General features: G+C 39.7%; 1 protein-coding gene across 1 annotated transcript; it reads right to left on the reverse strand.

The window, feature by feature from the left end:
* Nucleotides 1–4,628: 4,628 nt before the first annotated feature.
* mbtps2 (membrane-bound transcription factor peptidase, site 2) lies at nt 4,629–24,946 on the reverse strand. Its single transcript, XM_079259863.1, has 11 exons — nt 24,711–24,946; nt 20,960–21,108; nt 20,633–20,771; nt 19,884–19,987; nt 17,963–18,090; nt 10,759–10,877; nt 10,067–10,247; nt 8,096–8,202; nt 6,810–7,008; nt 6,409–6,484; nt 4,629–5,547 (listed from the first exon to the last, which is right to left on the reverse strand). Exons 1-11 carry the CDS (start codon nt 24,783–24,785, stop codon nt 5,325–5,327), a joined length of 1,500 nt encoding a protein of 499 aa, XP_079115989.1. The 5' UTR covers nt 24,786–24,946; the 3' UTR covers nt 4,629–5,324.
* Between the last annotated feature and the right edge of the window lie 202 nt (nt 24,947–25,148).

Here is a 25,148-nt window from a genome sequence, read left to right on the forward strand (position 1 = left end):
CACACACACACACACAATATAAAAAAAATAAAATAAAATAAAATACAAAACTATAAACCAGTCAAGTGAGAATGCAAGGAGCAAATAAACACACAAAAAGAAAAAAAACAAAGAAAAAATTAGACTAATTATAAACAAAATTAAATCCCAAAAAAAATTTGATAAAAATCTTTAAGGCTAAAAAAACTTTTTTTTTTTTCCTCTTTTGGCTCAGTTTTTTTTTTTTTGTTTTTTTTTTTGTTTTAAATCTGACTTGCTCTGTGAGCTGTGAGCAGCTCCTCTAACTTCACCCCTGGCTCTTCAAACTGTTCCTCCCATCTATACCCAAACACTCCTCCTCTCCCCCAGCACGCCTCCCTCCCTCCTTATGTGCCTTCAGGAAACAAGTAACAGTCCTCCCAATGAGAAAAGCAAGAGGCCAATTATTAAATGTCATAGCTACAACCAGAAGCCTTGTCTGCTTGTTTATCTGTGGACGGTTAGCAGCTGCAGCTCCTGGAAATGGCTGAAACATGGATGCAAAATGTGTCTAATGTGCTGCACAAATGCTTGAAACGTTCATCAGATCAGACAGTCACTGGACTGGAACAAATTTAGATTCACGCACCAGACACTGATTACAATAGATTAATCTGATGATGATGATGCCTGTAAAAACACATCAGTGGTCTTTCTTTGAATGCCCAGAGGTGGTGATGGTGGTGACATCACTGCCTCTGATTGGCCTTGAACCACCTCATTCACCGCAGAAACAGTTCTCTCTGCACGTGCTGATTAGGGTTTGGGGTGTTGGCCACAAAGTCCATATATGGTCAGACTTCCTGTGCTGCTTTTAAAAAAAAAAACAAAAAAACACAACACCCATTTATCAAGTAAAAACACAGACCACAATGCTATTGTTCACCACTGTGACTCAAAGTCATTTGTGTCCCGTTTATAGCTTAGTGTGTTAAATCTCAGGAGTTTTGATTGTCTCTGCTCAGCTTTTAGGCTGTAAATCTTGACTGCATCAACTTTCCAGAATCTATTGTATGCATATGCATGGACTATACTCGGTTTCAGAATAAATAACCAAAATGTAAAAGTTTTCATTTAAATTTCTTGTCAAGTTCTGTCTGATATCTGTTGAAGGCTAGAACAGGTCATTTACTCTGAAAGCTGATGCTCTCTCTTCGCTGAATCAGCACCAGGTAGGAGGAAGGTTGATGGCTGACCACATGGCTCCTTGAAGCCTCTTTTTCTCTGGTTTGTCAAGCAAAGCAATTTCCGTTCACTTGAAACGTTCTATATTGCCACCATTTTATTTACTTTCTTAATTCTTTTTTCAAGATTTCCAATAAAAGAAAAATATAAAATTTCAGTATCATTGTTTTATCTAATTCATCATCATGGGGATGACATTTATGCTCTATAATGATGACAAAAGGCCAAATTAAGGCTCATTTTTACGCCTGAGAGGTTTTTGTTTTATTTTCTTTTAATGGACAGATTATTATAAAAGTTGCTACAGTCATTTGTGATACTTTCAGCTGGCACCTGTTAAATTCCCCAAACTAAAATAAATAAATAAATAAAATTTAAAAAAAAATAAAACACTGTTTGGTATGCAACACATTTTGTTAGATATTCATCATTTGTGACTTTAGCTAAAGCTGGAACAGTCGTTCACAGTTCACTGTGGATGAAGCTGAAAGATTTCTCCAAACTACATTGGTTTAATTTGTATTTATTCTAAATTATAACAGGAACTAATGAACTGATTCTTGTTGAATTTGGTACGGTTGTGATCCTAAATGAATAAAGGATGCTGAGTTTGATTTTCATACTAATTTTATTGTAAATATATCTATATTATATATATATATATATATATATATATATATATATATATATATATATATATATATATATATATATATATATATATATATAATGACATTCCAAACAATCATTACATGCAGGCACATGTATTTAATGCTTAACTAACATTGGTTGTCACGACAACAGAGAAGATTATTAAATCTGGAACGTATTGTAAAATCAGACAATACTTTGCAGAGGTGAATCTGGGGTCTATTTCTCAACATGAATCTGTCAGCCAGAGCATGCTTTTTTTTCCTTTTTTTTTTTAACCTCTCCCTCCTCTTCATCATTCTCCGTGTCTGTTTTATTTAAACATCCCTCCAGGCTGTCATTAGCACAAGATAAGCAACTGGAACACACATATGAGGACACATGAACAATCTGTTTGCACAGACTAGACAAAAAGAAGCATATCTTAATACAAGCACACTTCCAGAAGACACCCAGTCACGCACGCTGCATGTCTCAGTCTTCTCACACTCTGAACTCATTATTGTACAATGATTAAGCTTTGCAACCACAGAACCTGCTGACAGAAGTGTCTGCGCTTCTCTAAACACACCTCAGCTACTGAGCAGAAGGCTCAGTATTTACGTCTTTGGGAAACACCCTTCAAAATTACAATGTGTCTTCTTTCTCGCTCACTCCTACTTAAGAAGCGTAAACACTTCTTGACTCCTTCATAATACCAGAACAACTCTGCGGTTTCGAGTGTTACCAGTGGAGCACGTGTCCTTTGTTGCACTGTGAGGAAGACAATGTGCTGGAGGTGTGTGTGGGGGGTATAAAATTAGAAAGTTGCTTGAGAAACTCCTGAGCGAAGCATCAGGCTCCCTGCATGTAACTAGTTTTAACAAACACTATCCTGACAAACCGCAGCAGCAACACATACAGAGTCCCGAATTATTCTGCAAAACACTTTCAAAACTGTGTGAAGGTTGCAAAGAACTTAAAAGAGGTACATGTTTAGTATCTATTGCACTTTTTGGATTACAGAGACAATGTTTCTATGAGCAAAAACCATGTTTTTTTGTCCAGATCCATGGTAACAGCCCTTCTTAGATTGTGTCTTAACTCTCCCATTCATTGAACTTGGATGTCCACAGAAAAAGCGGTTCTGAAAGTTGCTGTTTGAATCCTAATAGGTGTTCCTTTTACAGATACACCATAGGTACAATAAATATCGTTGTGGTCAGGGATGATGGTGACCTCAAGCTAAAGGTTTGATGGTATTTTTGTAGCATGGGAGTGTGTTGTCTGTACTACAGAAGGTGGGAAAAAGGAATCAAAAGATCAAAAATCGGGATTATTCTGCTTCACAATTTTAAAAGCTTTTTTTTTTTTTTAAATCTTTTTTTTTTCAAACAAATAAAATAATCCAATAGAAAAATTTTGTCATTTTAATTGTTTTTTTTTTTTTAAATCTTTTTACTTTTCTTGGGCATTATAGCAGCAGAATGATAATCTGGCTACTGTGTTGTTTTTTTCCTAATTGAAATTAGGAAAAAAAATGATGAGCTAAAAAAAAAAAAAAGTTTTATACATTTATTTTGTTTTTAATCTACAAAAATCAGCAATATCGAAGAATTGTGAGAATCGCAATATAAATCGAATAGACACCCAAAAAACTTAGAATCGAATCGGGACAAACGCATATCATCACACCCTTAACAGAAGGCACCTTTTTTTTTTTTTTTTTTATGTCATGACAGAAGACAGTGTGTTAGAAAGTACATACGTTTTGTAGATGTTATTTTGATGCAATGCAGGTTGTCTGAAGGTGTGTACCATTATTCCAGCCAGAAATCTGACTCCACCATACCCTTGCTGATGGAACAGCCTTGTTGGGACATGGTGGTCTCCACCAGCCATCCAAACTCCATCAGGACCATCCAGTGTAGAACGGCATTCATCTGTGAATGAAACTGTTTGAAAATGAGTCTTTTTGTATGTCTAAGCTTAACGCAGATATTTTTCTCTGCAAGCATTGATTAAGGGTGACTGAAACGCAGCTTTATGTACAACTGCAGCCTCTGGAGTATACATGAGGAGGTTTTTGGGATTCCTGACACACCAGCAGCTTCAAATACCAGTTTGCTGGTCATTAGTTAAAACATTTTTCTCTTTTAATACAATGAATTTCCCTGATGGAGACTCTCCTTAGTGTGTTTTTATCTGAACCAAGCCATTTGCTGAACAGTGCGATGATCTCTGCTACATTTTAATGCCTGTCAGAAGACATTGAACTATTTCAGCCTTTTCATCCGCAGACAAATCCTACATTCAGAATACTTTGAACACAGTTTAGTGCTTCAACATTTATTATCGCAGTACTTCTCCCATGAATTCCACATGATCTGTCCGTGTTTCTCTCCTGGATATGTGCATGTTGTGCAGTTAGTACTGATACAAGCAAACATGCCACAAATATAAAATGTACTTAACTTTCAAGAAAAAAATATAAGAAGTAGCATTTGTATTTTTATTGTAGCTTGGAAGCACGTTGTAAACATAGTCTATGGTTCACAGATGTTTTACTGTTAATAATTTTATATTTTCTCTTCTTTTGAACCTTCTTCTTCTTTCACCGTGTCTTTCAAGTGTACAGTAATAAAGTAGAAATACGTTAAAACAACGGGACCAGCCCGCCAGTCATACAAAGATGGACACACCTCTCATTAACAGGATAACAGGAAAAGAAGAGTAAACTGCCAGCTTCAGAGTTCTTAAATAAAAAACAGTCCTTTATTTCACAATTATGACAAATCAGCTTTTACAACCAGATATAGAATTAATAAAATCCTGGTTTGATTTAAATCTGCAGATTTTACACCTATAAACATGTTGAGATGAACAGAGATCCCTTCACTAAATACATCATGATGAACATCAGGTAGTGCAGTTTTCCAAACAGTGACATGGTGTTGAATAATAAGACAATGCCATGCATTCAGGGATAAAAACAAAGGCTTTTTTTTTTTTTTTTTTTTAAAGTTCTTTTCCCAAACACGTACATGAAATTCATTTTATTTAAAGAAACCCCTCCATCGCGGCAGCAGCACAACTTTTTTTTTGGAATCAAACTCATAAAAAGGTTTTCAGTCAAACTTTAAGCCCAGATTTGAAAGGATTTCATAGCTTTTATTTTGTAAACAGCCACATGGGACAGTGCTTCACAGAAAGGGCATCATGTACTTTTCATATGTGCTTTTTTTATTCTATATGATGGCAGCAAGGTGACAGAAAGTTGTTCTGCAGCGCGGTTCAGTGATGGCTTAAAGGCAGAGCAACATTCTGCTCAACAGTCTGAAGAGAGAAGCAGCACTGCTGGCTGATGCAACCTGTCCTCTCCGTTCACAGTTTAATGGTCCCAACGTCTCAAGCGCGCCCTCATATGTCAAACTTTTCTTTTTTTTTTATTTTTACTACCATCATGTCGGAGCAGCCAACTGCCGCCGCCGCTACCGTGCTGTGACCATCCACAGGCCCAACGCCACGTTGGCTGCCAGCAGGGCGCTTCCTGCCAGCAACAGGAAGAAACCAATTAGCTCCCGTTTCTGACGGTCCGTTACCACAGTAACCAGTGTGGCCTCCAGCAGGGCGTTCAGCATCCACTGACCGTCCAGAGCGAAGCAGGGCACGGAGTTTACTACTGCTAGTGCGCCGGAGAGGGACACCACATATCTGAGATGCGGGGCAGCTCAGGAAAATGCAACAACTGCAGAAATACTTCCTCCCTCTGACTGAGACAGCAGCTCGATGTTTTCTGATGGCATCTGAGGAGGGAACGTTGCTGCTGGGTGAAGCTCCCAGCTTTTTCCAAAACAATGAAAAAATAAAACATATTGCTGCTGCATAGCTGCCTCCTCCGATCCTCATTTAGGTACTCTAGCGGACTCTTCCATTGCATCATTTTAATCGTGCATGTTGCTTTGTTTCACTAACAAAGCCTGAAAGTAGACTGAAACCCAGAAGGTGTCAAAAAACATGTTAATTGATTAAATCAATAATGCATGAAAATAAATGAGTATGACTTGAGCCCACATAGGCAGCAGAAAACGGATAAATACACTAAGAAAATTCAACAGAGTGATAAAGTACTTTAAATGTTTGACTAATAGGACAACTCGCTGTTTTAAATACAAAGTCCTCCCAGAACACGGAGTTCTACTTAAAGCCACATTACTTCTATGTTAAGGAGACAGAAACAATCTAGATGTGATTAAAACTGCACCTAAACGGATTTCAAAGTGCTGACTCATTATGAAAAGTTAAAGTCAGCTTTAGCGCAGAGCCTTAAAACTGCCAGAAATGGAGCTGTTATCCAGAAAGAGCTGACATTTAGCGAAAGCATTCAGTTCAATCCAACCAGGACCAAACATGGACAACTGTTGTTCATGCTTCAAAGTACAAGTCAGCTGAGGATTTATTTCACCCTTCACTGCATTTAGACAGCCACACAGAAGCAGCGTTCTGCTCTTTGAAAGCCACTTTTTGCCACATTTATCACCTTGTAAAAACTGCAGGCCAGATATAAAAGGATACTTGCAAAAGGTCTCCAAGAACACAGGCAGGTCCAGGTGGAGGAAGCCGAAGCGGGGGATGAAGTTGGTCAAACTTACTGGTAAAGACAAAACAGGAAACACAGAGGTGATCATTTCCTGAATCAAATGTAAATATGCTCACACAAGACATCAAGTCTCTTCCTGCTCATTAGAGATCCAGCTCAACACCTACAGCATCCAGTCAACAGTAATTTTGTGGATATTACTGTTTACAGTTGCTGTGGGTGGTGCAAGCTTCCTGAAAGAGAAAAACTTTGAAAATAATCTCAGAAGAAAGATTTTACACAAAAAAAATTAGGAAAATTTAGGTGAGAAAAATCTGCGTTTCACTTATGAAATGCATGGACAAGATGCAACGAGGACAGTGAAGCCGGTACGTACCAGAGTACTGCAGGTGAGGCGGGTAACCTACAAACAGCATGTGTGTGTTGGGAGGGTGTGTGACACGGATGAAACGAGTCTGGTTCTCCAGGGAGGGAGTGACGCAGACGCTGGCGGTGTGGGAGTGTGTGGTGCAGTCGTCGTCGGTCCGACACACCCGCGTCCCCGTCACCATCTTACGTACCGGCATGCAGGCGTACTGCAGCAACAAAAACAGAAATAAACCAGAAATTTAAATTCTCCACATGACGGTTATCGTTTGTGTCCATTTTATTTGTACACTAGAATCCCCCCACACCCCCACCCCCCACCCCCCAAAGTGAACTTTTTTAACTCCTTGCTGATTGTTTTATGTCATCCTTGACAACAGATTGCTGATATTCACACGGAGAATCTTCCAAACCACTTCTCCCTATTAATGATACTCAGGAAGAGTGCTACGTTTTTGTTTTTTCAGCATATTAGATAATTTAACCAACTCGTCAAAATTTTCTGAGCTTAGAGAAGCATTCACATCACAGACAAAAACTCCTTTCAGAGCCCTGTTTCAGTCCTATTTTGTTTACCTTTCTCATTTAGAGATGGGTTAAAGCTACACACACATTGAACAATCAAATCAAACAGCAAAGTACAAAGAAAGGCTTTTCATAAGCGCGCAGCAGTTTAACATTTGGTTCAAGGTTATTGTTAAAGCAACAGGTTGGCTGAGAGGCTGAAAACTGCCTCGCAGGAAATCTCACATTACTGATGCAGAGATGTGGGCAGACGACGCATCTGAAGGTTATAAGACGTGAGGACAAAAGGCTTTGCTGCGGCTCTCCGACCTGCACCTGTCGTTACATCATGAGGAGGTGATGCTGAATGATGACGACAGGTTCAGAGAGGAGAGTCGTTAAAAAAAGTAGAAGATTTTGATTTGGTTGTCCTGACAACAATCAAACATTCATGTACAAGTTTATTCACACTCCTGTGAGAATAAAAATCGAATCCAAGTCCCGTCAGATTTGGACCTTTTAATGAAGCCTTAATAAAAATGAGACCTGCAGGTGATATTATGGAGTCAGTCTGGGATTAAATGAAGGGGGAAAAAAACAAGGAACACACTTACAGATAAAATGCAAAGCAGAACTGAAGCAACTGGAGCTACAAACTCAACTTATCCACAAAAAAAAAAAAAAAAAAACAGGCATTAAAGTGAACTGAATCAAGGAAGTAATATAAATATGCAGCTCACATGATGAACCTGCCACAAAGAGCCTGGTCATGTGTGTGTGTGTGTGTGTCACCTCTTTCTCCCTGCTGTTCTTGCCCTGTGGTTTCGTGTAGGAGAAGCAGAGGTCCGTCAGGCTGTTGTTGCTGCAGCAGTCCATCGTTCCATCCAGACGCTTGTAAGCTACCAGAGAGAGAGGAAAAATAAAAAGCAGCACAATGAAAACATAACATTACTTTCAGCTGGAACAAAAAAGACTAGAGATTAATCTCTAGTTTATTGTTACTGTTGTAAAATATAGATTTATGTAGTGTGCAACAGAGAGAATGCACTGCAGAGACCAATACAAAATAACTGAGGCACCTGAAATCATCATGTGATTCTAATAATATCATTAGGGAGGCGCCGATAGCGATATCAGTATCGGTATCAGCTCAATACCGTGTGTGTGTAGACCGTATATCAACAATGGACGGAGCCTCTGGTGGTTAAAAGTGAAGCCTATGTGGAAGTGCATAAAACTGCAAAACAGAGCCAATCCCCATAGACTCCCATGTTAAAAAAAAAAAACAACTTCACGGCAGAAATAAACATGTTTACATGCCTGGTTCAAAGATCCATTTTCGGTTTATAGGTCAGGTTTACCTTCATGACAACTGTGGGGGGAGAACATTTTTTTCTAACTCGCCCATTTAAGAGTAATTTGATCTCGAAATTCAGCATATTTAGGGGCGTGTCCTTTTGACTGACAGCTACCCAATCTCCGGCTTCAAGTCAGAAGAACGTAGAACAACCGCTGTTTACAACATGACTTAGCTTTAGCCCGCTTAGCTCCGTTAACTGGTTAGCTCCTGTTATCTCCAGGTTAGCTTGGTTATATTTTAGCTACAGGCATCTTGGAGTTCGCTCTATGTTAATCATCCACCATGATGCTCACAGCCCCCCTCTCAGCTCCATCTCTTTGCCCATATTTGTATTTTCCTGGTGAGACGACGCGCATGCCTCTGCCAACATGGCGATGGTAGGAACAGCCCACCGAGCTTCAATTTAGCTCTTTAGAAACCTACGGGTGACGTCACGGAGGCTCCGTCCATCTTTCTATATTCAGTCTATGATTTTAATAGAAGTGTAACGATACCACAACCGATACCCGATACCAAACTCTTCAAGTCAGCACTGATGTGTTTGATGACATGTTTTAAAAGAAATAAATGCTAAATGTTACACTAAAAGCGAGATCTTTGTTTCAAAATCACACCTATATCATATTTAGGTAAAATGTGCCAAATCAAAATAAAACTTATTAAAATTGTTAGATCTATAATGTTATTATATTTGTATTGATGAGGTAACTTCAGAAAGGATGGGTCATTTATTACAACCTAATGCAATCTTACACAGTTATAACAGCAATAATAAGCATAGTCACATTAATGTTCACATAAACATAATCGGCGAATATCGGTATCTGCAGATATTCAAATTTCAGAGATTGGATCGGTGCATCCCTAAATATTATTATAGGCAGTCTAGATAAAACCAGATTGTTGTGAATATCAAGGCAATTTTTGGGCAACATGAAGATGCAGCAGACAGTTATTTTAATTAACCATGAATCTGGTGTATGAACATAAAAAAAAACGTCCTCCATTAAAGAGGAAATAGCAGATCCACATTTGAAACTGAAAGCTGAGAAGAAAAATGGCTGAAACTATTGATTATAATGAATGCTATTTATATTTAGTGCATGAAATGATCTGTTTTCAACAAAGAAAATTAATTTTTTAGCATCTGTTGCCAAATGATGGGAGCAGCTTAAGTAATTATAGACCACAGGCATGCAGCAGAAGCTCTGATTGGCCAGTTGTTGAGTCCTTATCTCACATGAGTTGATCCCTGGCCAATCAGAGCTCCTTTTGTTGCTCCGTTGGTCTGACCTAATTTCATCTTTGAGTAGCACATTGCACTGACATAAAATCTTAAAGGCCATCACAACCTTTGCTTAAAACAGTTTTTCTTTTGATTTGGCAAACTGTCTTTCACCCACCACGTCCATGAGCCCAGCTGGGCTGCAGGCTGGCAACTGGGACGCAGTATCCTGTTTGTGGTGTGTGCGAGAGGTGAGACAGGCAGCTGGTCCAGTCCTCAACCCCCCTGACAGGACAGTCCTCCAACCCTGTCACAATGTCCCCGACTGAAAGCCCCCTGGGCCCATCAGCTGCAGAGCCCTGGACCACAGACACACACAGGAACGAGGCTTGGTTCAAATGAGAAAAGGGTCAAAGAAGAGATGTTTCCCTCCTGCAAGTTTCAGCCGTTGCACAACTCTGGGAGGGAACGTGGACTGACAAACTATTTCAGCTGTCTGCTGCTGTTTATTACTTCCTGAACAACAAACGCTAGCAGCAACTGGTTGAGCTGTAGTTTACAACCAGAAGAGCAAAACTCAGTCCCTTATCCTCCTAACGCTGACGTGGAAGTTAAGTTTTAGTTACCAATGTGCTTCATGCATAAGAAAATCAACAACTGAAGGACCTAAACAGGTAGAAGCTGAAAGCTTGGAACCCAAATAGTTCTGATTTAAGAACTGTGATGGACAGACTGGTAATTTATCTCATTATGTTTACTTATCTGTTCATGTAGGAAGGAGAGAAACTTGTGAAAATTGTCATAACATCTCCTCAAGGTGTTATCTTGCAAATAAAGATTGCTTTAGGTTGAAAAGCCTGCAGCTCTGACCTGCACCACCTCCGTGACCAGTGCTCCGGCTCCAGTGGAATACATGGGAAACAGGAAGACAGGCAACAGGAAGAGGAAGATCAGCGCCATCACGCACAGAACAAAGTTGTGCCACACGCCTGAATACAGAAACAGAGAGAAAATAAAACAGAAAACATCTTTTTAATTCAAGCTTGTTTTAATGAGATTTTATGTCTTTTTAAAAGTTATATGAGTGTGTTACAGGACAAATTGTTTAGAGAATATAATCATCAGTGTCTTTTAACACAAAGCTGCATTTATCTGAGTATTGTGATATCCAAGTGCTGAGCTGCAGCAGAAGCAATAAAAAAACAAGCTCCATAGTGTAAACAGCAAGAGTAACAGCAAGGATAAGCAGCTTTATTTCAGCACCTAACTGTTTAGTGCTAAAGTCATTATCAATTTTTTTAACTCTTTTCGTGACAGTCTCAGTTGGCAGGTTATGAGGCCTAAATGATGTAAAATGAATTACATAGCACCCTAAGGGCCAACCAAAATTGAAATACAAATCACTTACTATTTACCCAGTATCTCACAATAACAACTCAACTTGTTTTTGGTGCCTATGAAAACCCGTCTTCTTGACTTTGTTCGCTTCAGGCAGATCTAACTTTCATATTACTTGTTGATCTTTGGATGCTTCTGATTAGACATTACCATAAATTTACCGTAAGCTGTCTGATTGGTGGAGAGTTTGACAGGAAGTAGCTACCTTATAATTTCCTGGAACAAAATAGAGGTCTCCTAGCAACATAGTAGAGATATTGATCTGTTATTTGATTATGAAAACGTGATAATTATGTTATCATGGAGCACTCATTGTGGGTACACCAATGTAAAATCCTCTTTGTGGCCTCCTGGAGGGGATAAAGATCCCTGGAAGATCTCCATAGATCACCTAAAGGGTAAGCTATAGATCATCTGACTGTGTTACACACTATCCTTCCTGGGAAATTGTTGTATATAAGTAACAAGGCCTATTCAGTCTTCACACCACGACACAAACAATTCAAGTTTATTAGTGCTTTAAAAAGTCCAGGAGGAAGTCGGTTACTGAGGTGTGTACTGAAGCATAACTTCAAATTCACATCAACTTCGTGTGGTAAAGTTCAAATCCAGCAGTACCAGTCTGCTTGCTCCATACATGATCTTATTGTAGGATGTTGTGGCAAAACTGTAATCACAGCTCACTAAAAATAGAGACAGCTATACTATCTTAATTATGCTAGCAGAACCACAGAAGCAAAAACTCATCGTCTGATGAGGTCAGGACAGCATTTCAGTCTCTGGTCATGGTCAAAATTAAAAGTCAAAGATGCCAAGAATTTTTCCGACAAGTCTTGGGAACCTTTTTTTTTTGTCTTGATTAAAGTAAGATGAAATTGCCTAAAGGCACAAAAAACTTCTCATCCGTTTTTTATTCCGATTTATGTGGTGAAAGAACAACTAAAGACGGATCGGCTTTCTTGACAAGAATAAATAGTAAACATGTTATGTTGCACAACTCCCCTCTCTGCTCAGAGAGTAACTGCTGTGGACATACAGAGAAATAAACAAACACCACATGCAGTTATGTCACAGCTCGCCTGATGGGAGAAGCATCCTCCTCGCTCTGGCTTGTCACGTGACTCAAAGGGACGTCTAACGTTCGTCTCTGGAGTCACAACTCTGTTATAATCATGTCAGAAATGCCGGGAAGAATTTTGTACTAAAGCAGGACTATTTAACTCGCTCCCAGGAGGTTTTCAACAGCTGTTGGATCTATTTAGTTTGGGTCAGGTGTGTTTAGGCAGAGACACTTGACATATCTGTAGGGCTGCTGCCATCGTCAGAGCAAGTGGAACAACCCTGCACTAAAGGGTCACAGATACCTCACAGCAGCTCTTTACTGCCCTCTGAAGGCTGCAGACGGGGAAACGCAGGGATGTGGCACCTCGACAGCTACATGATCATCTGTAGTGAGCTCATTTGCTTTTATTTCCCCGTGGTGGACAAAAGCACACACACACACACACACACAAACACACACACACACACACACACACACACAAGACAAAAATACTGCAGAATTTTAATGAACCACTGACAAAGCTCTAATTTATGATGTCTAAAATCAAACACTGCATGTTGTTACCACATGTAATACTACTTTAATGCGAAACAATCTTCCTTTCAAAGTTATTTAGGCCATATTTAAATTTGACAATGCAAAATGTTTTATTCGTTTTAAGATTCCCAACACACCAAACCGTCTCAGTCTGTTTGAAGCTACAAATAAACTGCCTGGCAGAATAAAAACCACCTCCAGCACAAAATAACCACTTGCACATTTAAACAACATGGGAGTATAAATAAGATGCATCAGACGTTTGTTTTGTAATCCCTTCTTTGTACTGTCAGTCTGTCTATCTGAGCCTCTTTCTGCATTACCTTCTAAATTTGAAATTTTAACCCATGGATCTGGTCAGGTGGACTCTAAATGCAACTTGATCAAATCTTTCCTGCCCAGTAGACAGAGGGAAGCCTGCATGTCCTGAAAGAACGCATGTAGTTAGATACATGATGGATTGTTGGGACATTCCTTATGTTGTGACTGTCTGAGGATGTGGTCATTTCAGCTGAGGTGTTTTTTGTTCAGATCCCTGGACTGCCCTTGAAGCGACGGTGCAGAGACCCTTCTTTTTTCCCCTCAATCCCCCATTTAGGTGTGTTGAGTGTTATGATCCTAAAAACATATCGTCCAACCGTATCCATATACAATACTGAGATACCATGTGCAGTATTGAGAAACATCTGTGGTGCAACTCACTGAAGTCACTTTACTGACATTTATCTGTCTAATGCTACACTGTACATAGTCATATTACTGTATATAACACTAAAATATACTGAAGTCACTTTACCCAGACTTATTTTTGCTGTTTATAATCTGCACACATTTTATGTACGTAATAGTTATCTTATATATTGCATGTTTTTATTCTCCTGCTGTTTTTTAACTATGTGTCACAACACCGGAAATTCCAGACTGTGGGACAAATAAAGGATTATTTTATCTAATCTAAGCTCATATTTCCTCCCAATCTGCAGAAAAAGCGTGCTTAGTCTAACTATGCTGCAGCTTTGCCTTATCTTGTGTGTGTTTGTTTAATTATGTCTGCTTACTCTGGTCAGGTTGTACAGCAAGTAAATTTCTCCACTGTGAGATTAAATAAAGTTCAATTCAATCCAGCAGATGGTGCAAATATCTCAGTAAAACAAGCCAGTGCTGCTGGTGTTATGTTGGTTTGGTTGCTATGGCAATGGAGAAAGTTAGCAAGCACAAACTTGTCCTTTAGTGGGGGGAGTAATAAGTAAGACATGAATGATATTTGTTGACTTTGTACAAAACAGCTGTTTAAACAGCAACAACTAAACATTTCTCTTAAAAAAATCTGTCTGGGTATATATTTACAGGCAAAACGTGACTTCTGTGTTAAATCATGACAGGATTATTTTAACCCGTCCTAAATCCACATCCTGACAAGCACAAATCACAAACTGTTGCAGGAAGTTGAATGGACATGAACATCTGGAATCGCTCTATAAAAACAAGCCAGTGCAATCTCTAATTTATTTGAGCAATAAATATCTATGTTGTCTGCTTCTTTGTTTAAATCATCAGAAATTCTGACTTAAAATAGGGAATAATATTCAGCTAATAGTTGTGCTTTCACTCCTACTTATGTTATTAAACACAACTGGTGGTTAATTATAACAAAAGTTTAAAAAAAAAAAAAAAAAAAACAGAGCATAAAAAAATAAATAAAATAAAAAAAATACCCCCCCCCATCCAGTGGGTACTTACATCATATGACAATTGCCAAACCATGAAACTTATTTTATTATTTATTTGTTAAGGGGAACCCTGCGATGGACTGGCGACCTGTCCAGTGTGTACCCTGCCTCACACCCAGTGATTGCTGGGAGAACAGTAACCCTAACCTGGACTAAGGGGTCAGAAAAATGGTCACCTGGCTGGTTAAAAAAGCAGAATATGCTCCTAGAGTTGTGCTCTGGAACATGGGATGGGGGGGGGGGGGGGGGGGGGTCTGTATGTGTGTGCAATTGATCAGGTGTGCATATATTTGTTTCCTTTGTCATTTCTAATATATATAAAGCACTTTAAAATTTGATTTGACATGGAGTTATACATGGGACATCACACACTACCACCAGAAACTGGAATGTCAAGCTGTGAGATGCAAAATAAGCAGAGAGCAACAATAATAACAATAATAATAATAATAATAATAATAATAATAATAATAAAAACTGTTTATACCATTCATAAGTTTTACTTCTGAAACAGTGAAGTCCTGACCTGAACGCAACAGAAACGCTGTGAAAGGACGTGAAGCGAGCAGCTCATGCGAGGAAACACACCAACACCTCGGAGTTGAAACAGTTCTGAGCAGAGGAACCGACTAAACTCCCTCCAGGCTAACAGGGGAACCATTAAGCTGCTGTTACTGCTGCACCAGACTGCCACATCTGACACTAAAAGCTAACCTGCTTCTAAACCCAGATGTATAAAACATCATTTTTCTCCATAAATAAATGCTCAGGTTTACCGTTTGTGTTTTATTTTATGAGTGAAAATCAGACGACGTTTTAGATTTTTTTTTTATGTATGAAGAGGGATTTTATTGCAGTAAACTTACTCTGAAGCACCACTGCTGGGATTATCATAAAACAAACGTAACATAAATCAGTACAAGCTGATTCATTTGGGTTTTTTTTCCCATCACTATGTCTGCTTTTTGGTCTTCACAAAGAAATTTTCTCCAATCCGCCAACAGCACCAAGGCCTGAGACACAAAATCAGATCAACAAAGCAATTAGCCAAAATATAACCACAAGGCTAATGAACGCTGGACTGTCACACTCCCCCCATCAAAACTGGGTGCCCACAGGAACCTGACAGATGAAAACAAATCCACATGCCAACAACAAGCCAAAGACATTCAGCACAACTTTACTATTCATACCCCAATAGGCCCAGTTTCCATCCCAGTAACTGGAATCCGAAAGCCATTAAAGAGGAAGAGGATTTACTTGGTAAGGAAGAAAAATAAGCGCTCGCACTGCCCTGGACAATGCATCTGCCGGGACATTGTCCTGCCCCTTAATGTGGCAAATATCAAGACAGATGGACTGCTAAAAGAGAGACCACCTGATAAGACGATGATCAGGGCACTGCTAGAAGGTTATGGTCATGGAAATGTACTAAAAACCAAACCAGGCCTCTTTCTCTATAACAGGATAATTCAGCTGGTGGTTGGTGAACTTCTATACAAGAAACTAACAGGTCTATCGATTCCAAATTCATCCTCTTGCAAAAGCACTCCTCCTACTCCTACATGACAGCCATCACTCCTGTGATGAGAGCCATCTGGAGCTGATTGTCCAAAGAAGAATGCTGCACAAGCTGATGAAGATGATGGAGGATTCTTCACACCCTCTCCACAACACAGTGAAGAAACAACAAAGTGTGTTCAGTGAGAGGCTTCTTCAGGTCCGATGCAAGACTGAAAGATACAGAAGACCATTCCTGCCAGCAGCCATCAGCCTCTGGAACAAGACCTCCTCTAATTAATTATTATATACTACAATACTGAATTTCCCTTTGGGGATTAATAAAGTATTTTTAATCTTTTCATCTTTCATCAGCATGAAGTGTAAATGGCTTGATCGTGTTCTGGGCCACGAACATGGCAGACTAGCACAATACCGTTGAGAAGGACACACATGCTTGACTTTAGCCTTCAAAACATCCAAGGTGCAACAATAGAGGAGAAATTAAAGAAAACAACAAATCCCCAGTTTGACGTCACCACATGGAGAGCCCCAGATTAACTACTTTATTCTCCCACTGGCAAGAAGGAAAGCACAAAGGCGCCACAAAGCACACACAACAAAGGCTCACTGTCAAGGACAAGTCGCCAATTTTTATTTTAGCTGGCTAAGAAAACAGGTGTCACCCTGATAAAAAAAAAAAAAAAAAGGTTTTGAATCTTATATTATAACGTGACAAGTCTTATTGCAAAAGCGTTAAACTTATTACATTATAATGTGATGCATTTTGCAGTGAAAATGTGGAGTATTAACAGTGTTCATCATTGGATGAGGAAACTGCCTGCAGTAGATGATAGAAACATCCAAATGGGATTAAATTGTACTTCATACAACTGTAATGGTGAACCGCAGATTTAACCCCGCCTGGACTGATAAGTATTTGTTTATTTTTCCGTCACATTCGAGGACCAAACCGATGTGTTTAATATGCAATGAGTGTTTAAAGATTATAATGTGAAGTGGCACCACATCGAGAAGTTTAGTTTGATACTTTTTATGTTAAAAGTTAGGAGAAAAATAGGCTCTGACTGGAATTTTTATTATTTTATTTTGCACATTTTGACTTGTTATGTGGGACTGAATTTAAAATAGAAAAATTAATAAACTACTTATTTTTCAAAATGTAAATGTATCTTTTTATTTATTTTTACTGATTTGTTTTCCCTTACTTTATACACTGGCTCTGATCATTTTATTTATTTGAAAATCTGGCCCATCTGACTATCTAACTGAGAAGCCCTGGTATATGAAGACCCTGGCCAGCTGTCTCCAATCTGCATCAGCATCAAGCCCAACGACACAAAATCAAATCAATCAACAAAGCATTTATCAAAAATAAAACAGCAACGCCCACAAAGGCTGGACCATCACAACATTTATAAGATGTATTTCTACTTTTTCTCACAAATGCTGTAATTAATAAATTATAAATAAAAAAAAAAGCATTTCTGGCTGCTAATCAATTAAAATTGGAACCAATTTTTCCACACAAGGACACCCATGCCTTTTAGCGGCTGCCCTCTAACGGCAGACATCAGTCATATTCACGCATGAATACCTGCCAACTCCGATCAATTCATCAAGCTTCAATTTTCTTAATGGCAAGTGAAATGATTTGATGAGTTGTGACAGTCTGCTGCTTAGCAATAAATTCCTCTGTGTGACCTTTATCGCCAAAACAACATGCTCTTAATAATTGTGATTAATAGCTGTGATCATATTAGCTGCAACGTAGACAGGCTGCTGGAGACAGCGATCAGCATATTGCTGGGTAAAATGGTTTTACCTGCACAGAAGATACGAAGCTGCTGAGTAGGCGAGATGAGGTTCAGGTGTGTGGTGAAGAGGTCCACAAAGGCACCAGGATAAACCACGAACACAAACATCCCAAAACCATTAACCCTCACCTGTTCCCTGCAAAGAGAGAAAAACATTTTACAGATGTTTTGCAAAGGAAAGCAGGGGCACGTATTCAGACCTCTGTATCAATTATCTTCTTCGAAGTGATTGATTCAAATGGAAAAATCCTGAACTGAAATGGAGCCTTCAGCGTCAAAGACTCATGATGTTTCCGAAAACATGCTATGTCAACCTGTAGACATGAAATATGTAACATCATGTGTTCTGAACTGTCTGGAAAATCGAAGTCATTTATAACAAAGTGCCTTTTAGATATTTTCAGACCAATAAGGCTGCGGGCTTTCAAACTATGCCTAAAAAATAACTTAATAATAATTAAACCATTAAAACACCAAGCTATTTATTGCTGTTTTTGTCTGCCTGACCTCTCTGTCTATTAATGCATACATAATCTCAACCCTTTCATGCATAAGTCAAGAACATCTTTCTTTTAAGGACAACGTGGACAATAATCATATGGACAATAATCACATGAGTAATAATCAAATGTATTCTAAAATGATGCCACATGAACAAATAAATAGTTATATGAATATTAAAACCAAAGAAAAAAACAAAATGGAAATTGAATGTCACAGAATTTAATTATAAAAAGACAGATCAACAATGTAGAAGCTTTTTCATTTTCAGATATGTTTCTCTCAGGTCTTGGCTATCGGGAGAAAAAGATCCTAACATTCATCAAACAGCTCACACTCCCAGAGGGTGGACAGTTGGACCTGCCTGTTTTTTGTATTCATTTTTTTTTTGTTACTTTATTTTGTTTTTGATACTGTAAGATAACCATTTCATCTCACGCTGATTTTCAGCAGCTCCGATTGGATGTCACCGTCGTAAAAACAAAGGAATAAGAAATCAGAGTTTCATATTGGCCGAGAGACCGACAGGAAGTCAGCACTGTTTACATTGAGCTTCAATATGGAGGTCCGCTAGAATATTTAAATGTTTTAATCACAAAATGTAATAAATCATGAACGTATAACGGTGAAATTCACGTGCAAAGTCCCTGGAAAAAACGCTGATCTTAACAGCTGGATTGAAAACCTTCTTGAAAGGCTAGAATTGTCTCCAGTTCACCATAGATCACCCAAATAGTGTGCTTGTAACAGCCATTTTCCCCATTAAGTTTTGTTGTGTGGTTCCTGAGATATTCTGCAAAGTATCAATGTTGTCGCGGGACGCCGAGTGTTAAAGACACATTGTGTGCAAGTCGAGAATGCAGCAAGATGAACAAAATATTGACCTTCAGAGCATAAGCATCACCAGAGATGCAATTATATTCACACACATCCCTAAATATAAGTACAAATAAATCCCACACTGTTTTGTGTATGATATGCATGTAAAAATGTATTTGTTTATAACCATGTGCATCTAACTAGTGTATGACACAGCTTAGCATCTGCAGGCAAACTGCTGCATCTATAATGATCCGCGTTAGAAAGTCATTGATGAATAAAGATTTGCCACAAATTCATGAGGATTTGAATTTACAACAAACACATCGGATAAGACACCCGTTATTCCTTGATCATGAAGAAAGCGCACCCGAGTTATAAATGGATTTACTGCCGAGGTGACTCTGCTGCCACGGAAAGCGTGACTGCTTCCAGTGTTCAACCTGCATTTGTTTACGAGGAAAAAACAAGCATGAATATGAGATGCAAACTCAGATTAAAATGGTCCCACACCCTTTCACTTCCTTATGGAGAAAAAAAAAAAAAAAAAGTCCTGTGAGTGCCCTGCAGGTTGTCATGGTAACATCCTAAAGGATGAGCGTGTATTACCTCAATGCTGCCACGGCGTGGCCCAGCTCGTGTATGACTCCGCTGAGGAGCAGAGCGATGAAGAAGTAGGCCAGCTGACTGGTGGGCAGATTGACGCCTGGGACCTAAAACACACGAGAGGCCGGAAAAAGCAACTGAGTGAAACAGAAACACAACATGAGAACATAATCAGGCTGAAAATCATCTTGTTTCACAGACCAGTATCTACATTTTTACCATCTAAATAAAAAGAGGCAAACATTTATCTGCACATTTTGTGATTAAACTACACCAACTGTTTACGTAGAGACAGTAAAATATGGAGTAAATGGGTGTATAGGTGGTCTTTCTGGCTGTCTCCTTTATTACTGCCAATTTTTGCTGAAACTGTGTTTTTCTGAGTGGTCTGCGACTTATTCTCCTCCTTGCTGGGCTAGGCATTTTTTGCCGCTCCAGGCTAAATCCTCTGATATAAATGGCTGGTTAATAGCTTCCCATGAATCATCGGCAGGGTCTGCTGGGATTAGCGCTCACATTAATTCACAGCCATTTGACACTACAATGAAAACGTGAACAGGAAAAGTGCTCTGTATAATTGATGGCTCATTTCTGTATGGCTAAAATCAAGATGTGGCACTATTAACTGAGGTGGAGAGGCACACAGATGTGACTCAGAAACTCTCAAAGAAGCATCTTATGTCTATTTATATGTATTAAAATGGGCATTTACATGATGCAAGTTCCTGATAAATGTACATTAATGCACATACCACCACCTGCAGGGCCTGCTGGCCTCCGATCCGAGGGTTGTCTGTGGTCATCTGTGCATATGTCTGCTGCAGTGTTTTTATCAGCAGCACCACTGATCCCACCATGGCAGCGATACCAAACACCAGACCACTGTTGAACCTGCAAAATGTAAAAGAATTACGGTGAAATTTCTTCTTTTATAAAGCTCTGATTGCATATACTTGACATTTTTTGTCATTTTAGTACAGGATGTGTTGTATCACTACAACTGATCAGCTAAGAAGCAGAAGCCTGAAAGTGTAGGTATCTCAAGCTCAGGTTAGATTTCATGCATGGTAAGTTCTTACCACAGGTAGAGAGCTCGGGGGTTGATGCGAGCGCAGTACGCAAACAGCCGGTTGAACATGGTGGTCTGCCATCTCACATGGAAAGGAGACAACATCAGACCCCGACTGGCGAGCCATGACTCATAGCTGATCCGGTGTGTGACAGACGACTGCAGGGAGAGAGAAATCCAATTCACGATCCAAATAAAAACAAGCAAACAAAGCAGGAAAGTTGAGTTTTCTTTCATTATAGTTGAGTCAGTGTGACTCTCAAACTTTGACATAACACCTAAAAAAAAAACAAAAAAAAAAAAACAACTACCCAGGCAGCTTTTGACAACCTTACAATCAGTCGATTAAGTCTGAACAGCAAATCTATCAAAGAAGCTGGAGAGCTTTTCTTGTCCATATAATGAAATGTTAAGTGAATGCAACTGTAATGTTGAGCCGTTAGCCCAGTGGTTCCCATACTTTTGTTGCTGGGCCCCCCTTTGGTTTATAAGAGATGTTCTGCCAACAGAAAATCCTGTCTCACACAGGTAGGATGTGGCAAAAGGGAGAAGTATGTCCAGGGCTCTCTTACCCAGCAATAGGTAATCTTTCTCCACTCTAATCCAAAATGCTGACAACGTCTTTGACTTAAACTGCAGCCTCGATGTTGAATCAGAAGTGGCATCAATGAACTGCTCCTCTTCTGATGAAGTAGGTAGGTGGTGTTGCACTGAAGGGGTCACGGATCCAGTCCAAAAATATTTCTGGAAATGTTTCTGAAGGGCAGAGATGTGTGCTTTCATGCATGAAATCAGTGTGTTCGGCAGCCTGTTATCTTCAGTGAACGACTTCAGGGTCTCAGATGAGTCAACATTTCCATCTTTTGCTCGCTGCTGCCACATATCAAGGTTTCTGATGAATGATGTGACTTTCTCTGCCAGATGTGGGAGGTGTGTGTTTGTGCCCTGCATCGTCTTCTTTTATAGGAGCTAATAGAGCACGAGCAAGGGTGGTTGTGGGTGGGTGTAAGGGGACTATGGATGTATGTGGGTGTGTGTGTGTGTGTGTGTGTTTTATCTATCTTGATGATAAAGTTTTGATTTGATTTGATCTGCAAATTTAGTTCATTGAGTTTCAGAAACATGTCACTGAGGTATGCAGGTTTCATGAGGGACTTGTTACAGTAAAACTTGTGGGCAAGATCGCTTCCTTCTTCGTTCAGAAAGATGTGGATCTCATCTCGCAGTTCAAAGACCCTGGACAGCACCTTCCCAAGTGACAGCCATCGGGACTCGCTGTGAAACAGATCAGCTGTGTGGTCAGAGCCCATTTCCTTGCATAGTGCTGAAAAAATCCAGGCTTCAACAGGTCGTGTTTTAATGTAATTGACTGTGGCAATGACATCAGACATTACATCATTCAGCTCAGGACTGAGCTGTTTAGATGCCAGAGCTTTGCGGTGTATCGTGCAGTGCGTCCACTGCACATTGGGGGACACGCGCTTGATAAGCACTTGCTCGTTTTTCAGCCATAGCTTGCTGTGGATCTGTGCAGATCCCCGTGCAGTTCTCCCATTTCAGATTGGCATCTTTCAGATAAGAGTCAATGATTTTAAACAGTTCTTCTGCAGCGGCTCTGCCAGGAACTTGTTTGCAGAAAAGCAACTCCTCCCTCTTCTCTTCTCCATCTACAAATCTAACATAAGTGATCAATAAGCAATCCTTGTTACTGTCCGTAGCTTCATCCATCTGCAAAGAAAAGCGGCTGTCACGCACTTTATCATAAAGCTGCTCCTCTATGTCCATTGACATGTCATATATGCGCCTACCGATGGTGTTATTGGACAGAGGAATTGTCCGTAGTTTGCTGGCTACCGTATCATCAATCATGGTCGAAACCATGTCCAGAGCACAAGGAGGTATTAATTCCTTCGCAATAACGTGCCCACTCGGTAGGCAACTTTGTAGGAGGCAAGTTGAGCATTTGCTGGCAGCTTTAGTAAAGAGACATTGTTGAGCACGGCAGTTTAAGAGTTTTTTTCTGAAAAGGTCCACTTGCTTTTCTTTGTGCTCTGGATGTTGGGTCTTCAAGTAGCGTCTTAGCTTGTTAGGCTTCAAACTGTCACAAGCTAGCACTTTCAGACAGACAACACACTGCGGTCTCTCCTCGTTACCAACCTTTGTGCAGGTTGCCGAGATATGTATCGTCATATTTTCTAGTCTTTGGCTTGGAAGTAAGATGATTTGGAAGCATATCTGACGATGCTTCATCTTCTGCTTTGCGTTTACGCGGGAGCCCCGTCAAAAACCGGTCCATTATGCTAGCAGTATAAAAGCATTAACTTTTTCATTCATCCCGTGCCCCCCGGGGGGCGGCCCCCCACTTTGGAAAATACTACATTAGCCCAACTCGAGTTGTAAAAAATGTTAAAGTTAAGTCAAAATTTGCATAATTTCACCCTGTTAGTGTCTATTTACAAAGCCAGGTGGTTATCCTGCAGTTGGTAAAACATAATCCTCAAACTTTTTTATTTAAGTCATACCTCAAAGGCTGACAAGCAATCCTCCACAAAGACACCTATAGATTCAAAATCTTATCAGCATTGGCAGATGTTGGCTTTAAAACTATTGGACGTCAGCTAATAGTTCATTTATATAAATAACCAATAAAATAACAGGAACTGTTTTGCAATGACACCATGGAAACATCGCATAGTGGGCGCATCAGCTGCAACTACCTGGCGTCTGACCTGCACCAGGCAAGCAGCAGAACTCAAAACGTCAACAACATGGATGTAATTTAACATTAAAAGCCCAAGACTTAAAAATTTTTTGTAAGGCTGAGGTCTCTTCCCCTCTTGTATCATCCCATAATTCTGGAATAACAGAGGAATAACAATAACAGAGGAAGAAACACAGTAGCCAGACCATCATTCTGCTGCTATGATGCACAAGAAGACAAGTAAAAAGATCAATAAAAACAATAAAGATGACACAAAATTTCTAATGGATTATTTTTTATTTGTTTGGAAAAAAATCAATTTAAAAAATGTGAAGCAAAAAAATCCAGATTTTTCAATTCGATTTTCCCACCCCTACCAAGAATAATGTCCAGTCTGAAGCATAAATTGGTCCATTCCTGTACTAGCTAGGTGGCCCTCATACAGTGGCTCGTGAGTTTATATGATCATGCTCACTGTACTGTGTATTCTCCTTTGTGAAACATAATATATTTTCCATGTTTTTGTTTGTTTTTTTATTGTTTTAATTGGAAGTTTAATTCTTCCCTTGGAAACTTCAGCTTATACACTGAGCAACCAATACTAGGTACTGATGTGACCAAGGACGGATTATCCGGTGGGCATTATGGGTACAAGCCCAGGGATCCATGCCCACTTGGGGCCCATTTGGGGCCCACAGGGAAAACACCAGCAGTTTGGACAACAACATGTACATAAAAGCCAGATAGTTTCACCACAGTTTCCAGTGTGTTGCTACTGGTACCACTGGCTGAGAGATGTTCAAAATGTTGTTTCATGGTGTATTGTTCAGAATTTTCAAAATGTTGTGGTGGGGAAGGGGGCCCCTGGAACACGCTGGGCCCGGGGGCCTGTGCACTTTTAATACGGCCCTGGATGTGATAACGCATGGATCTGAGGTACAAACTGAAGCTACTTTTACACTGGATGGTCAAATTTACACTTTGTCTACCTCCATATGATGAATTCATCTGCTAATTTTAGTCAACAGACGGTTAAAGAGTAAAATCGTAAAATATTTACCCTGAGGAGTGTGTCGGCGAGATAGACAGCACACCAACCTGCCATCACACACACTAGCAGGGGCACTGGTATCATGGTGCAGCTGTCAGAAGCCTCTCCGCGGAACCCAGGCGCTGAACCGCACCGACTCCATCAGTCCCTTCGTCCGCTGTTAGCAGCACTACTACCCGAGGCTAAAGATGTGACACAATGTTCATATGTTGTGTTAAACTTAGAGTTGGGACTCGTCTTTGCTTTCAGCGACAGGGAGTGGAAAGAGGCGTCAGCACTGTGCGACAAGAAAACGAAAGACTTCTTCTTCCTCGTCGTATATTTAGGTTTCTTTGGTAACCAGAAAGCTCACTACCGCCACCGCAAGTTCAAATCTTTGTTTACAGTGTATTTCTTGTACATTCATATCCAGTCATGATTTCAAGATTATCCTGAGAATGCAGTGAA

Source organism: Telmatherina bonti, assembly GCF_933228915.1.
Source record: "Telmatherina bonti genome assembly, chromosome: 20".
In the NCBI taxonomy this organism is placed as follows: domain Eukaryota; kingdom Metazoa; phylum Chordata; class Actinopteri; order Atheriniformes; family Telmatherinidae; genus Telmatherina; species Telmatherina bonti.

What these genes read in the sequence shown, in the direction of transcription:
- mbtps2 (XM_079259863.1), bottom strand. Translation starts at nt 24,785, where the DNA reads ATGATACCAGTGCCCCTGCTAGTGTGTGTGATGGCAGGTTGGTGTGCT. An exon ending in CCCCGAGCTCTCTACCTGTG is followed by an intron (nt 20,772 to 20,959) that starts GTAAGAACTTAC and finishes TACATTTTGCAG; the next exon opens with GTTCAACAGTGGTCTGGTGT. An exon ending in TGGTCACGGAGGTGGTGCAG is followed by an intron (nt 10,248 to 10,758) that starts GTCAGAGCTGCA and finishes TCTGTGGTCCAG; the next exon opens with GGCTCTGCAGCTGATGGGCC.